Source organism: Mytilus galloprovincialis, chromosome 10 (assembly GCF_965363235.1).
Source record: "Mytilus galloprovincialis chromosome 10, xbMytGall1.hap1.1, whole genome shotgun sequence".
Taxonomy (NCBI): Eukaryota; Metazoa; Mollusca; class Bivalvia; order Mytilida; family Mytilidae; genus Mytilus; species Mytilus galloprovincialis.
In genome coordinates, this window is record NC_134847.1 from 18,619,311 (window position 1) to 18,636,727 (window position 17,417).

The 17,417-nt window shown below is 33.4% G+C and overlaps 1 protein-coding gene across 1 annotated transcript; it reads right to left on the minus strand.

The window, feature by feature from the left end:
- Window positions 1-5,140: 5,140 nt before the first annotated feature.
- Window positions 5,141-14,020, minus strand: LOC143049965 (poly [ADP-ribose] polymerase 1-like). The gene is made up of 2 exons (XM_076223744.1): window positions 13,720-14,020; window positions 5,141-5,539 (listed from the first exon to the last, which is right to left on the minus strand). The coding sequence occupies exons 1-2, from the start codon at window positions 13,844-13,846 to the stop codon at window positions 5,253-5,255; spliced, it is 414 nt and encodes a 137-aa protein (XP_076079859.1). The 5' UTR covers window positions 13,847-14,020; the 3' UTR covers window positions 5,141-5,252.
- Between the last annotated feature and the right edge of the window lie 3,397 nt (window positions 14,021-17,417).

A 17,417-nucleotide genomic window follows, 5' to 3' on the forward strand; every position in this document is an offset into this window, starting at 1 on the left:
TGTAGGCCGTACGGTGACCTATAGTTGTTAATGTCTGTGTCATTTTGGTCTCTTGTAGACAGTTGTCTCATTGGCAATCATACCACATCTTATTTTTTATGTATACAAACGTGTTTGCGTTTACAGGTTTTCTCGATAGATTTGTCTTACAAAAACTCGGCGGGTAAAATAATCTTTCAAAGGTAACAAATCCTGCAGATTATTTACAAGTTTTGTCATTTGTAGATATCATTTTGCTCAACATTTTTGATTGTTACAGTTTCTCTCTATATCTTATGTTCTCTACCAAATAATGCAAATAGCTATAACATGTATTTCAAGGTCAACAATTCGATTAGGTTTTGATTGACTATTTCAGCCATGAATACCGGTGGCGGATCCAGGGGTTGGAACCCCCTTTTTTGGCCGATCAATGCATTTGAATGGGGACCTATAATAGTTGGAACACCCCCTGTGTCCTGGGTTGGGACCCCTCCTTTTTTAAATGGCTGGATCCGCCCCTGAATACTCTATTATTCTGTTCGTATGGTGCTAAATAAAATCAAAGTTTCGCTCTATTGTAAGCCGTTTCTCTAAAAAGCACAAACTTAACAAAATATAAATAGGAAATTCTTTAAAGGGCAATAACCTCTATACAGTACATGTATAAATTGACGATTTCTGTCATGTTGATTAAATAATTTGAAGATTAAGTAATGTTTGCTGTTTTCAGTTTCTTTCTATCACAGTTTGTGCAAAAACGCAAAGATTGATAAAAAGATTATTTCCAGGACATATTTCGTATAAATCATAAAGTCACATATGTAGCCATGTTAACTTATTTGTAGATCTTATTGTGACGAACATGTTTTTGTTATCATTACAGTTTCTGTTTGTCTTATAATGTCTAACAAAAAAGCAGAAAAAGGTAAATAAAATTGTCTTTCAAAGAAATTTTCACTCCTATAACAGAGATATTTATACAAATATATGTGTCTATATGTCTCTGTCTATAAGGAGGCAATTGATGATATACGCTTATTTTTAGTTTTTATTATGCTGAACATTTTTGCGGTTTAGTTTCTCATAATCAACAGTTTTTAGAGAAATGAAAGAAAAGACAACTCCTATAAGGGGTCAATTCGGTCATGATGTCTTATCTAGAGATCTTATTGTGCTAATTAGTTTTCTCCATCATAGTTATTGCATGCAAAACAAGAAATTCAAGGGCCATTACTCCTAGAAGGGGTCGATTGACAAGTTGGCAATCTGGACTGGTAACATTGTTCTGGTCTTAAAACTATGCAGTTTTATTCTATCTATAATAGTAATCAAGATAATGATCAGACAAATTTCTACAAAAATACACAATATCTCCAAAATAGGTTTGTGATACCTTATAGATTGCTGTTCTGTGTGACCAAAGCTCTGTGTTATAGACCATACTTTGACCTATAATGGTTTACTTTAACAAATTGTGACTTTAATGGAGAGTTGTCTCATTGGCACTGATACCACATCTTCTTATATATATTTCCAATTTTACATAAAATGTAATAGACATTGTTTTGGGCAAAATGGGTTTCCTAGGGAATTTTAGAAATATTTGGCCAAGTTGTCTCGGGGAAGATTGTTTGATAAATGAGGATGGACATCAAGTGAAGACAAGATCTCAAATTTTCCTTTGTGAAACTTCACAAACTAGCTAGGGATATTTTTATACTTTGTCCAGCTCATAAGCCAAGCCCTTTCAAATCATATTTGGAGTTTGGCATAATGGTGTTTGATAAATGAGGGTGGACATCAAGTGGTGACAAGATCTCAAATGTTCCTTTGTGAAACTTCACAAACTAGCTAAGGATATTTTTATACTTTGTCCAGCTCATGAGCCAAGCCCTTTCAAAACATGTTTGGAGTTCGGCATAATGGTGTGCTGTAAATTCTGTTCCTGGTGTGTTGGAGGGTTGGAGGCAGACAAACAAGTTTAACCCTACAACAGTCTGTCACGTATCCCAAATCATGAGCCTGTAATTGTGTGGTTTTCTGTTTTGTATCGATTTGTCAAGTTAAGCCCTTTTCAACTGATTTTTTTATATTTTGTTCTTATATATTGTACTGTTGAACCACTATACCAGGTTAGCTGCTGAGAGTTTGGCACCAGCAAACTAATCTAACCTCTCTACTTTATGTATGTGCCTGTCCCAAGTCAGGAGCCTATAATTCAGTGGTTGTCCTTGGTTTATGTTTTGTCATATTCCATGTGTTATAAATTAGGCTGTTAATTTTTTCTCAATTTTCTTGTTTATATATTAAATTTCATGTCTGTGTCTATCATAGCAGACTAAAGGGTATGACTTATTCTCATTGTAAAAGGTATAATTGCCTATGAATGTTTATATTTACTTCATTTGAACTTTGTTGGATAGTAGTCTTATTGTGTCAATGGGATTCATACCACATCTTATTTTGATCATAATTCAATGAGGATTAAGGAACTTGAATTTGGTGTTTATGGAACAAAAGTGTAAGAAAAATAAGTGAATCTGTCAGCCACTAATCACATATGATACTCCTTCCCGCTAAAAGCATAAGGTAAATAGGAATTTGTTGAGTGATGAATCTGAAAACCCATCACATGGTAAAGCTGAGCCTGACTTATATAAACCCTGAAATAAAATCCTTGTTATGTACTTGTAAATGCAACGAAAATTATTCATGGAATGGCTTGACCAATGGAGGGACAGACAGAGGTAAAACAGTATAATCCCACTTTTTTAAAGCAGGTGTATAAAAAACAAACAAATACATTGTATATCATATCATAATAATTTATAATACTTTAACAATTAAAAAAAATACAACTAGGAAACTGAAAAATTGATACAGTTACTGAATACTTATTTCCTTGCATAAATATATAAGCTTTTTAATTCATTTTTTTATTACATTCCTAATGTAATATATATTTCATAAATGCAACAGATAACATTGTACCTGAAAATATTATCTTTCCAAAGCCATGTGCTCTCTGAAAGTGACATGTGGCAACAGTCTATTCTGTAGTATAAAACAACAACATTCATTCCAATGATACAATCAAAAACACACTAATATTAGATTACTATTGTACATGGTTTATGAAAAAATTACAAACCAATATACTGCTCTTTTGAAATGTGAAAGTTTAAATTATCTGAATATATTTTGGCAACTTAGTATATCATGTATATCAATTTCTTTTCTCATCTTTTTAAATCAAAGGCTTTGGTAATTAACTAATTTTGAAGTTATAATCAAGGACTGGTATGCAACACTACAGGGAGATAACTCTGTAAAAATCAACTGCATGTTAAATCATGTTCTATTGTTTAAGGAAATATTTAGCTTTCCACACTAGATCAGATTACAACAGAAAAATTCATCCAGAAAAGATGACTACCACTTGTACTGAACAAGCTTGTCAACCATTTACTTTAGGCTGCAGTTGCTCCTGTCATAAAAAAATGATCAAAATTTATGTTTGTCAAATTGGTATATATTCAATGATTTTTTTCCAGTAAAGTTTGGAATTCAAATTTTTAGAAATTTAAACATTTTTTTCTAAGGGTCAATGTATATATTTTATGCAAATATTATGAAAATTAAATGAGCCCAATTAATTCTAGTAAAGGTGTTCAGTACCACCTTTATGCATATCCTACAAATTATTGGTCATTATTTAGGAACATGTAGACTGCAAATCTAGTGTTTCAGCAAGTATTTGCAGAAAATTTTTGCCATCAATTTATTTCATACATGTATGTATAAATTAGATGAGGAGTATTTTCACAATAATTATATGGTTCCATCTCAGATATGAATATACAATGGAATCTGCATACTAAATACCAGGAATGAGTTTCACAAAAAAGTGACAACAGAAATTGATTCCAAGCATTTAGAAACATGTAACAGTAAGACTCACTGCTATAATGGCCAATTTTAGTTGCAAATTTTTTGTGAAACTTATTCCAGCTGGCCTGAAAAAAGAATAAGTATACCACCACAAACTTTTAAGTTGGACATCAGAAACCCAAAATACACTCAGAATTGGTGGACCTGCCTGAATTTCCTAAGTCAGGAACTTCATCTTTCACAAATCACAAACACTGAACAAAGATGGCTAGTTAGAGTGTGCAAATGGTGTATAAATCAAGGTACATGTATGTTGTGTTAAGAAAATTAACCTACAATTGTTTATTAGCATTCATTGAATTGTAAAAAATAAATAACAGTTTAAAAAGATTTCTTACACCTAGACAAAAATTTAGAAATTATCTCCCCTTTTCTTCTGCAAGAATTAATTGTAGAGGAAATGCTTTAAAAAAGATTAAGAATCAAAAGTTAACTTAAAATTCTCCTTTGATTAAATTTTTTTCAATAGAAAATTATTCTCATTACATAAATACAAAACATGTATACCAATGGTACATTTGTATATGCACAGCTTTCTGATTGATACATGTATCATATGTATTAGAAAGGATTACATATATTACAATACAAATCCTTAGTATTAATAGATAAAAAAAATCATGGAATAACTGAGTTATGAAAAGTCACATGGTTAAACCTCTAGAATCCTCGTCTCCTTACACTTGGAAAATATAGTATTAATTCAATTTTCCATGATTTAACTGGTGATCAAATATATTCATTGCAGCTAAATATATAAGTATTGTGACAATATAAACACAAGATAATCATTTATATAGCTGTTGAAAACCCTGTCCAGTCAAGTCAAATAAATGAATTAGTACATGAACAACATCGTCAATAATACAGACAAAAAGTATTAACTAAATAAATTTAAACACTTTTAGATCAGGTCAAATCTTACATCTATAGATATCTAAAGAAATCCAACAAATGAATTCAGGATCCTAATTTTCTTTTCATGTACTTTTGGCACAGGATCAATCGCTCTTTTCAATCCTTGATTTACAGTTGAAGTTTCAGCAACTCCTTTGAGGATCAACACTCTCTTTTCATCCTTCCCAGAAGTTTTATTCCCGTTTTGGACCTTTGGCAAATTTTCTTTGTTTATGACATTCCCATTATTGTCATTTCCTGGTGTTTTGTTCCCATTTTGGTTGTTTGGCAATTTTGTTTTGTTTATGACATTCCCATTATTGTCATTTCCTGGTATTTTATTCCAATTTTGATTGTTTGGTACATTTTCTTTGTTTTTGTTATTCCCATTCTCGTTATTTCCCGATGTTTCAGCCTGATTTTCAACTTCTGTTGCAAACCGAATTGCCATCATCTTCATCCTCATCCTCATCCCCGCCGTAAAAAGCTTTACAAATATCAATCCATTCTTCAAGAGATTCAACTGCCTTTTGCTGATCATCCTCACTTATAGAACTGTAGCCGTCCATTAAATCCTCAATATCAACACCTATCACATTACCTCTATTATTCTTGTAAAATTCTTCAAAGTCATCTCCCCAAAAACAATCAAAATGGAACCATTGGGTCCAAGGCCAAGTATCATGAACTACACCAATTCTAAGGTCACCTAGGAAAAGAAAAATTTGTAATATCAACTAATGAAAGTTATTTTAGTTTGATTTATTCAGATTGGTCCACTTCATCTTTCAAGTGAAAGTATGAAGAAAGTATAAATGTGAAACTGAGAATTTTTTTCCAAGTTTATAGATCAAAATCATGAAAATAGGTAATAATTGAAAAGTAGAGGTTTTCAAGAGCCTGTGTCGCTCACCTGTACTTACTGATGCTTTGGAAATCATGTAAAATAAGGTTAAAATCATAACTATAAGTATTAGATATCTAAGATAATAAAAAAAAAATGCAAAATTCATACCTGCCAACTGTCACTATTTGCAGGGGATTTCCCCCATGGAGGCTCCCAAATTGAAATTTTTAAAGAGCAATTTTGTCCACAATTCTAAACAAAACAATCAATTTACAATGGCATTAGGCTTGTAATAGTATGAAGAAGCCACAAAAAAAAACATTAAAATGTATTTGAAGGCCCTTTTGAAGTTTTTTTTTTTGGACTATGACAGCCACCTTGCACGCAAAACCACCATGGACATTTTGAAAAGTTGTCAGATAAGTATGAAAATTTCCAAAAAAAATTACTAACTCAGGGGGAGCAACCACAACAGATTTTAGATTCGTCTGAAAATTTCAGGGCAGATAAATCTAAATCTGATAATTTTGGTCATGCCTACTTATTTGTAGATCTTACTTGCCTAACATTATTGCTGTTTACAGTTTATTTCTATCTATAATAATATTCAAGATAACCAAAAACTACAAAATTTCCTTAAAATAACCAATTCAGGGGCAGCAACCAGTGATATTGTTTGCCACAAATTACAGCCGAAATTCGGCTTTTACCCCTAGAGAAAATTCCCAATTACTAAAAAAAATGTCTTTAAATTCCTCCTAAAAAGTTTTACATTTTCCCCAAACAGTGATGGCATTGGTAGTAATGTTTGTAAATATCGTATTCATGTTATTATTTTGATATTAGAAAGCACTTTTGAGATCCGGTTTTCTGATCAGAATCATCATGGTGTTTGTAACATGTGTGGTTTTCAATGCATTAAGTATCATCATTGCTTCTGTTTCTTTCCCCTCTCGGAAAAGTAACTTTCAGGTTAAAAATGTCTGACAACCAAAATATACATGAAACAACAGTGCAAAAAAGACAGCAAAGGTCAGCAAAAAATAGGAAATGTGTTTAGAATAAAATATACAAATTTCCCAATTTCAATAAAAAATATGCATTTTTGTTAATAAAAAATGGTAGAGGTAGTTTTGAAAGAAGACAACAATATCACTGGCAACCCAACAATTGGTTGTTGGATTCGTCTTAAAATTTCCGGGCGGACAGATCTTAACCTAATGTCAGAACATTTTTATCCCTTTGACAGAATTGCTATAGTTTCAGAGATGTAAGCCAAACACTGCATTTTACCCATTAGGCCTGTGTTCTATTTTTAGCCATGTTGGTTGGCAGGCGGGGTCACTGGACACACTATATAAACTAGATACCCTAGTGATAATTGTGGCAAAGTTTGGTTAAATTTGGGCCATCAGATTCAGAGAAAAAAGTAAAATCACAAAAATACTGAACCTACAGAAATAGATTTTCGTAAAAGTTAACCGGAGACAGCAAAAAAGAAGTGCACCAACACATGATTTTTTCTTCACCAATCATTTTTTAGTCATATTAACCAAAAAATCAGGTAAAGATAAAAGTTAAATCCCACATCAGAGGTGTGCATCCTTAGACCTTTCCCCCTTTAACTTTCACGGGCCTTTATTATATTTCTATTATTGTATACAAAATTTGTGTTCCAGGTGGAATATATCCATATTGCAGAGTTTTATTCACCAGTTTTGAATACAGTTCTTTTCCCTTTTAAATGTATATTAGAACACACCCGCGAAATCGCGGGCATATACAGCTTGTGAACTGTTGTAGGATGATTTTTTGTAAAAGATATTATGTATGGAGAATTTCATAAAAGGTATCAAAAGCCCTCTCCCTTTTTCCCAAGTCCGATATTTGTTTCCTTTCTGTTAAATTCAATTAATTTCTTGTTTCTGGCCTCAGACCACAATTAGGCCTAAAATAAAATATTGTTTGTTTCCCCAATCCCGACCGACCCTGCAAAAATGGTGCTACTCATAAAATTTTATTGTCAAATCTAAGTCAAATATTCTCTTATTCATTTCTGATTTTCAGGCTTGACGGATCGTCCGATTATGTTCCAGCTTTTTGGAAAAATACAATTATTACCCTACCTACCTACCCACACCTTGCTAGGCAGGATCGGGATTGGGGAAACAAACAATATATTAATTTAGGCCTTATTCTTCTCTTTTGCTACAATGCATCTTTTGGTAAAATTCAAATTAAATTTAAAATTTGCACTGCTTCAAACATGAAATAAATGTAACTACTTATATATAGACCATAATGTTAGTCTAATAAAATATGCTTCTAGGACAATCCATCTTCTTTTGAGAGCCTTATTAGCATGCCAATGGTAGGATATGAATCTTGTATAAATGATTAAGACTGACTAAGGCTAATTTGAGGGGTGGTCGGATGGGTCCTGATCCAAAAATCCCGGGCTTAAAAACATGAAACCCGAGATGCAGAATTTGAAGAAATTCATATCCCGAAATCCCGTAAGGATCAATCCCCAAATCCCGAGCTTAAAAAATCAATCCCGACGTCCCGAAAAAGGTCTTGCCTCCCTCTAATCTCTACCCTACTTTCATTTTAGCCAAATCACTGCTTTCGTTTTTGCCAAATTTCTACTTTAACTTTCAAAAATAAATTTGTATGGCCCATTTATGGGCATTATGTTTTCTAGTCTGTGCTTCCGTGCGTTCGTTCGTTCGTTCGTCCATCCGTCTGTCTCGTTTCAGGTTAAAGTTTTTGGTCGAGGTAGTCTTTGATGAAGTTGAAGTCCAATCAACTTGAAAATCAGTAAATATAGTGCCGATGTGGCATCCGTGTACTACAAACACATTCTTTTTTCCACATGTTTTACTTATTTCAATTATATGCAACTGGTATGACCCCTTTTAAATAGTAAACATTTCAAAGAAAACAGTAGACAGAATACAGAGAGTCTATATATTAAAGCCGTATAATCGTAGTTTACGTGTAGATAAACGCGAAAAATAATTGTCCTGTCTAAGGAGGTATAATAGTTGTGGTTCTTGCGATCTTAACACCATGATATGGAGAATGCTCTGATTGGCTTATTTATTTTTCATTTTTGTTATCTATCATACGATTGGTTGTACTTGTGCATGTTAAATATGACTAAAAGTCAGTCTGATATCGGAATCAATATACGGACTCCTTTTTTGTCGTTTTTCTCCAAATATATATCTATCTCAATCTGAATAATCATAAGAATGGATGACAAATGCGACTATGCATGTTACCTATAGAACACAGATGCATGATGATTAATTTATCGTGGAAGGAAGAGAAGCGACACACAAAATGAGGTCTTCTCGTAAAATAATATAGATATGCTCAATGATTTAATTAACTCAATGATTCAAATCATGTTAAGTCTTATGTCAAATGTCTTGTAGTCATACAAATTAAACTGTAATTATTCTGCCCTAGTATGGGCACTGTGATTAGTAAATAAAATAATTTGTATGTTATGATTTTTTTTCAAAATTCGTTTTAACATATTTTTTTCAACCATTTGCACCTCCATTGATTATTAAAATCTGCACCCCATATTTTATATGGCTAAAATTACTGTGAAAGGGGTAACTTTAATTTACAGTATGTTGTGTTCATTGAATTATTTTCACTCTCACAGTTAATGAGGTTGTTGGTTTAAAAATTTTCAACCAATAACATGGTCCCAATTTTATGTGACAGCGACTACAGGACTGTAACTGTTTAAAGTAATGAATATGGTATTAATCATGTTATTAAATAACAATGGGTTTTCTTGAGATTTCTAGTCGTTGAGCCAAAGGTATAGGCAGTTCCAGGGAGGAAAAATTTTGATGCTTATGTAGGGAATCCCTGAAACATGACTGGAGTGCCCACGCCACCCTAATAAAAAGTTCTGGATCCGCCACTGAAACTTTGAAAGGCCAATTAATCAATAGGTTTATATCATATAGGTAAGGCTCTTGAAAGAAGGTGGAGGTTGCAATCCCACTTTTTTTTTGGACAATCAATATTATGCACTTGAATAGGGACATGTGGTTGAACCCCCTTCCTCCTGGGTTAACACCTCTCCTTTTTTTATATATATAAATGACTGTATGGGACTATCCACGCCTGGCCTGCAATTTTTTATAAGAAGAATCGAATATGACCTAACTGTTTCTGTGGGTTGGCCGAAACGCCATGGGGATAAAAATATCACAAAACTGTTGGATCAGCTCTCATAGTACCAGCTTTCTTCTGATGAACTACCCAGTTTTAACCAGGCAATAGCAATGGGAGCAATGGCAGAGATAATAGATGACATTTTACATTGCCAAAAAAAAACAAAACATTATGACATTCTTTCAAATCTTGATGAAGCTAATTCAGTCAAATATCAAATCCTACTGTGGGAGAGCCTTTTCAATTATAAAGAAATTGACACTGAATTCTGATCAGAACTCGACTATGTTACATTTGTTTTGTGTGCTGTTACCAAATAAATGTAACTAAACTTGAAACTGAATACATGCATGTGCCTAGTGGTGGTGCTTTAAAAGCAACATAACAGACCACTGTTTAATACAATAAAAGTTCACAGTAGAATATATATTGTTTTTTTATATTCACAAATTTGTATGAAATTATGAACATTACCACATTCATATTAACAAGTCCGCATCTACGTCACGCGTACGTTTTCACACGCTTTTTGACATGTCATGTCATGTCATGACATGATTTCCCATTTTCAGAGGTTGACGTGTATGATGACATCTTGAAAGGCTATTATAATTTTTTTATTTGACGCCGCAGAGCTCCAAATAAGCTGCGTATTTGCGTGATCACGCAATAAAAATAATAAAAAAAACCCAATGCAATGCCCATTGCAGGGTTCAATAACCCAATTATTTCAAAGGAAAACCCAATTATTTGCCCAAACCATGAGTTCTCAACCCTTTAATTGGCTACTGTTTGCGTTATTTACCCTTATCTGTTTACAGTCGTCGCGTAAATCTATGTTTATAATATTTATAATTGGAACTCTCCTTTCGTTCTAAAAATAGATCCCTGCATCAAGTAGCTGAAATGGGTCCCTGTTGGAGTTTTCCCGTTGCTCAATAGGTACACGTGTTTTTGAAAACATTTCGGTCTTCTCTGCGTTTATCCAATTAGCGTGTGTCATTTAGTCATATTTTGTTTGCATTGCTCGAGATTTATCATAACATACATTGAATTAAAACGAAAGTGAATGTCCGGTAAAAATATTAAATAGAAGCATGTTTTCTGCTTCTTTTGAAAAGCTGAGGGAAAGTTATGACTTAGCCAGTGTTTTAGGAAGCGTCCATCGAAAGCACGGGCGTGTGTGCGTACCTTCTAACGAGAACATTGCTAATAAACACGGGGTTTCGTCAAAAACGAAATCAGTTGGAAAAGTGAAAGGCCAAATCAATTATGACATGATAAAGCATGAGAAACCAAAAGTTCTAATAAAAGACAACTAAACCCAGATTTATATAAATTGAATAAACCAAAATCATTCAAGTATAATTAGAGTTTATGTAGTATTTTTTTTTTTTCTTCATTTTACGGTTAATTAATGAATACACACACAGGCACTGGTCTCAGAATTTATTATATAAAGGTGTAAGACGAGTGCCTGGGAGGGGTCAGACCTATAATCCGACAGTCCCATAATCCGACAGTCCGATAGTCCGACAGTCCTTTAATCCGACAGCCCGATAGTCCGACAGTCCTATAATCCGACAGCCCGATAGTCCGACGCACGGTCACTTGTATCTGAAAAGTATGCCTATATAGACATGGAACGTTTGTAAATTGGTATATTTTTTCACACAGAAAATTAACAAATCAGTCAGTATGACGTCTTGTACAGGACCGCAATAATCCCATACGAATCGGAAATGAACGGAATCCGGGTCCGTCCACCTTAAAACATGATCGCTCTCATTCAAATTCGCCCCCTTTCACTTTCACACCCTACACGTTCTTACCAAAAGTCCGTTTGCACCCTATACGTTTGCTTGCTTTTGTTTATTATGAAAACAATGATAAACATATCTATAGCAATACTATTACTGCCCAATTAATATACTAACCAAAACTCGATTTCTTTTCATTATTTCATAATAAATTGACATTCTAAAAACATTTTTTTGTGTTGATGGTTTGGTTAGAGACTTGCAATGACTATATATTTTTTTCATTGTTTCAAAATAAAGAGGCATTCTGGCAACGGTTTTGTGTTGAATAAATCTAAATCATGTTTTGGTTAGTGTATTTGTATTGCTATAAAAAAAAAATCATTGTTTCTTAATAAAGTGCCTTTCTTATTTCATGCTGTCATTTTTAAAACTTCAGCACTGCAGTCATAGGTCTTAACCGCTATCTGCTTTGTCTGCGTACTGTCTTCATGTCATTGTCCATCTTCATTCCAATCTTTTTCACATAATTGGTGTCATGTCGTGATGATTCTATGACTAGGGATGCTCAGGTCCTTATAATAATTTACATATTAGTGTTATCCTTTATCAGCAAAGAGTTCAGGTTTTGGCAAACAGTAAACCAAAAAAATACTAGATAGTACAGCGGTTTATATTGCCATACAAGCTAGAGCAATGATAAGGTATTATAAATAGATGCAATTTAAGTAAAGATTTCATTCCAAATCATTTACTATGAAACCGTTCTGAAAGTGGTTTTGCATCTTGACTGAAATTTGAGATAATGACACTGTTCCTATTTTATCAAAACTAATTGCTCTTTTTAAAAGACAAGAGAAAAGATAAAAACAATATTGATACTTCTATGTTATTCTATCCGCAGTTAGTCGTTTCATATCTTCGGGGCGAAACCCCTCAGATATAAAAGCATGCATCTAATACTTGTGACATATCACAATCAACCAGATTATACGTTGAATCTTGGAACAGTATATTTAACAATATATGTGCTCCTGGTTACATGCATGCGCTTGCGCATGTACAAAATGTAGGTAAACAGACATCGTTATCAACATCGACATGATGCTATAAGGAATCTTATATTAATTGTTCAAACAAGAAAGGGGGGCAATACCTTTTTGTGTTAACCTGTTATGGCCCTTTTCAAGGTGTTGTTAACTGTTTTCGATATCAATGTAAGCTGTTAACTGTTTGCAACCCACTTTGTTAACTGTTATCAGCATTTCTGCAATTTTTGTTAACTGTTTTTGCCAAAATCGAGGTGTTGTTAACATGTTAACGGACCCCCTATTCCCGTCCCTTAAGTATATCCCATTTCGATGCATTCCACTTTTTACATTTTAAACACTGCTCGCGTTTCAGCAGTATGCTAATACGCTTTTAAGAAGACAATCATCCTTTGCAGCAGCACGGCTTCGTGTCGGACCATCGGATTGTCGGATTAACGGACTGTCGGACTATCGGACTGTCGGACTACTGGACTGTCGGAATTTCGGGGTGTCGGATTATAGCTACGCTCCCCCTGTGAATACACATATCCGTTTTTGTGAGAAAATACAAAACTGGCAGAAGGTTTGAAACGGGACACAAATTAAACCTACAATTACTCCTCAGTGAATAAACCAAATAAAACAGCTAGCAAATAACCCTAACCTTAACCCTAAACCAAATAAAACAGCTAAACAAAGAAAGAAACATATTTAAGATGGAAAAAAATCTGGGGTTGATATTGCCTAAATATTCAATATTGTGTTGATGAAAAAACCCAATACATTCAGGAGCTTGGTGGTGAAAAACCCAATTTGATATTAACATGAGTGGTGAATTGGAATTGATAATGCAATTAAAAAACTTTATCACCCAATTATATAAGAAAATGGTGGGTAAAAAACCCAATTTGAGAATTCTTATCTGGAGCTCTGTTGACGCGTAAATTATAATAGCCTTTCAAGATGTCATAATTATTTGGACTACTCTCAAGACATGATATTTAGAGAACTGCTATATATAATCTTTCAAAGTTATAAAAAGTACCTTCAGCTATTTTATCACAACCCAATAACCATTTACACTGCGATCTACTTGATCGGGCATACTCTATCTTCAACAAATGTTGTTTTCTATTTACATGCATCATATGCATAAACCAAAATGCAGCCATGGTGTCAAAATATTATCTGCAGCAGATGTGAAACAGATGATTGGCGGGAAATGTGCTAACCTCTCCTGAAAAAAAAGTGTGTTCGAGTTCGAGTTAGAAATTGAGTCCAAGTAAATGTTTGAAACAAGTTTGTTTTAGAGTTTAGATCTACAGTGTGGCCATATTAAGTATTCATCACTTGAGAATTTTCGCTATATATTGTATATAAAATTATTTTTTTCAAAAAATATTTTGGGGTCATTTTTTCCCACCTAAGCCCCCCTGGATCCAAGTGTTGCTAAACGGCGGAAACGGAAAACGGAACGGAAACGGAAACGGAAACGGAAAGAAACTTTTATATTATTAGACGGAGTTTAATGGGGGAAATAAAGAACTATGAAATTGAATAGATCTTGTCTTGCTGGTAATTGTTTCTATTAAAAGTTTTATCTATTTACCATATATTTCAATATAACAGGCGAACATGCAAGTGAGAAAATTCGTCATATAAGGTCGATAACTCCTGTAAGAAGTCGTTGACTGTTTTTTACGTGAATAGACATTAAGTATATTAAACATTCTTATAAAATTTAGAATGAAAACGGGGAGTATGTCAAAGAGGCAACAACCCGACCAAAGAGCAGATAACATCCGAAGTCCACCAATGTCTTCGCCGAGAAAATCCCGCACCTGGAGGTGGTATCACGGCTGGCCCCTAAATAAAATTTTGTACTAGTTCAGTGAAAATGGGCGTCACACTAAACTCCAAAACGTATAAATGAGATTAAATTTTAAAAATATATAAGACCAACAAAGGCAAGAGGTTCCTGACTTTGGACAGGCGCAAAGATATGCTGCGGGGTTAAACATGTTTTGTGAGATTCCCCCATCTCCCCCCTATACCTCTAGCCTATGTAGAATAAAGAAACACATATGAAGCATACACACAGTAAAACTCATTTTAAAAGAAGTCCGAGTCCGATGTCAGATAAGACATGTTTTTCACATAAGGTTTTCGTTATTCATAGCGTTTCTTAATAGACAGCACTTGCATTTTATCCCTATGTTTTAATTTAACTTGGCTGACAGGGTTATCTAACACAGTTTTTAAATTAGATACACCAATGGTAATCGTTGCAAAGTTTAACCAAAAATATAAGGCGACTTCCTAAAAGACATATATTCAATAACATTACAATATAACCGTTACATCAAAAATGGAAAGACATAATAACTTAAGAATATATGTGCTAGAACAAAATTAGAATATGGATTCAATACATAAAATTAGACTTCTCGTTTGAATTGTTTCACATTGTCATTTCGGGTCCTTTCATAGCAGACTATGCAAAATTAAGAGGAATTGAATTTTCAGAGAAGAACTAAGCGGCATGATATTTGAAGCAACGTTGATTTTGAAAAACTTAGGACATGACTAATTTGGGGAGGGCACTGTTCAAATCGTATATATCCATGTAGGCTACTAATTGTTCGCAATTTTTTGCACATCAATTCGTATTTATTGATTTAAATTCTAGGAGATATAATGCTTTTCCTATGTAAATACCAAACAGCATACTTCAGTATTGCAAAAATTTACTATACGAATCCTTGAGTATGGTAAAAGGGTGAGAAAGGCTTTGTATAGTGAGAGATTTTGTCATTTTTATGCCCCACCTACGATAGTAGAGGGGCAGTATGTTTTCTGGTCTGTGGCTCCGTTCGTCCGTCCGTCCGTCCGTCTGTGGTTCCGTTAGTCCGTCCAGGTTAAAGTATTTGGTCAAGGTAGTTTTTGATGAAACTGAAGTCCAATCAACTTGAAACTTAGTACACTTGTTGCTTATGAGATGATCTTTCTTATTTTTAAACCAAATTAGACTTTTGACCCCAATTTCACGGTCCACTGAACATAGAAAATGAAAGTGGGAGTTTCAGGTTAAAGTTTTTGGTCAAGGTAGTTTTTGATGAAGCTGAAGTCCAATCAACTTGAAACTAAGTACACTTGTTGCTTATGATATGATCTTTCTAATTTTAATGCCAAATTAGATAATTACCCAATTTCACGGTTCATGGAACATGGAAAAGGATAGTGCGAGTGGGGCATCCGTGTACTTTGGACACATTCTTGTTTTTCATAAAATAAAGTATATACAAGTTTCTATGACCGAAAATGTCACATATGTAAAGAAAGTGTAGGAGACGAATTTCACTATCTTTTTATATGCAAGTCTCCTCAACTGGTTATTTTTAGAGAATAACATATCCCTAGTTATTATACGAAGCATCCAAGTAAGCAGAAATTATCTGTAATGTTATCTTACTGCAATGTTAATTTATATAGACAGGTGGCATCTTTAATCAGAAAGCTGAATAACTTATTGTGATGTGTATAGTAATTTGTATGAATTATTTCTTTTTTGTCTTATTTTTTTTTTATTCAAGTTATTTTATTTTTTTTTTTTTTTTATTTTGTTTTTTTTAATGTTACCTTTGTATTATAAATCATGTTTATCATTGTATATATGTACCTCGTGTTACACATATATGTGTCTGAGCGTTGCTTTACAATAAAATCTTGAATCTTGAAATAGTCTAGTAACCTGGTTTTCCATATCGGATTTTGTCAATACACCATTGTCCTATTAGGTCTCTTTTACGTTTTCTTTCCATTATACAAGAAAAGATACAACGAAATTCAACAATGCAGAAAAAAGCAACAAGATACATTACAACACTAATCTTGATTCAAGACAATTAAAAAAAAATGATGCAAAGGATTTCCACAAAAGTTTATTACTTCACATCCTATTTATAGAATCGAGGCCGATGTGAATCTTTTTTAGGCCTATATTAAGATTTTTTTTTGTGTTGTTTGGTTTGGTTTGTTTTTCGTGTGAACATAAGTAATACTATATAAAACATGCCTATGTAGATAAAATAACCAAAAAGAAAAGATGTTGATTCTTTCTGTTTCCGTTCCGTATTCCGTTGCGTTTTCCGTTGCGTTTTCCGTTTCCGCCGTTTAGCAAGACCCCCTGGATCCGCCTATGTTTAATTGTTTATTTGGTTCGATTTTTATTGTGGATAATTTTCACAAAATAAACACAAATATAATTTTCTATTCAGAAATTCGCCATATATATTCAATCAAATCTGAGACTACTTGAAATTTTAATGTATGTGTTCAAGTTCACATCGAGAGAAAACAAAAACACCTGACGACAAAACTATGACCAAATAAAAAAAACATGCTTTAGACAATTCTACGTCTTTTAAAGCCTTGTTGGTAAAAATCCAACAATAAATGCATTCAAAATATGATTTTGAAAAAGTGTGTTTTTATATGAAATATATAGCAAAAAAATGCAGGTGACGAATACTTTTGGCCAGGTATTACTTGATTTATTTCACTTGACTGGGCGGGGTTTAACCGGTTCGCTTATTTAAGACCGCTCAATCCAGGGCCGTAACTACATTGAGGCAAATGAGGCAAATGCCTCATGTTTTAAATTTAAAAAAAAAAAAAATAAATAAATAAAACAAAAGATTGTTTTCATTTGTAAACCTGTCACACTGTGTAATGTTGCATGTC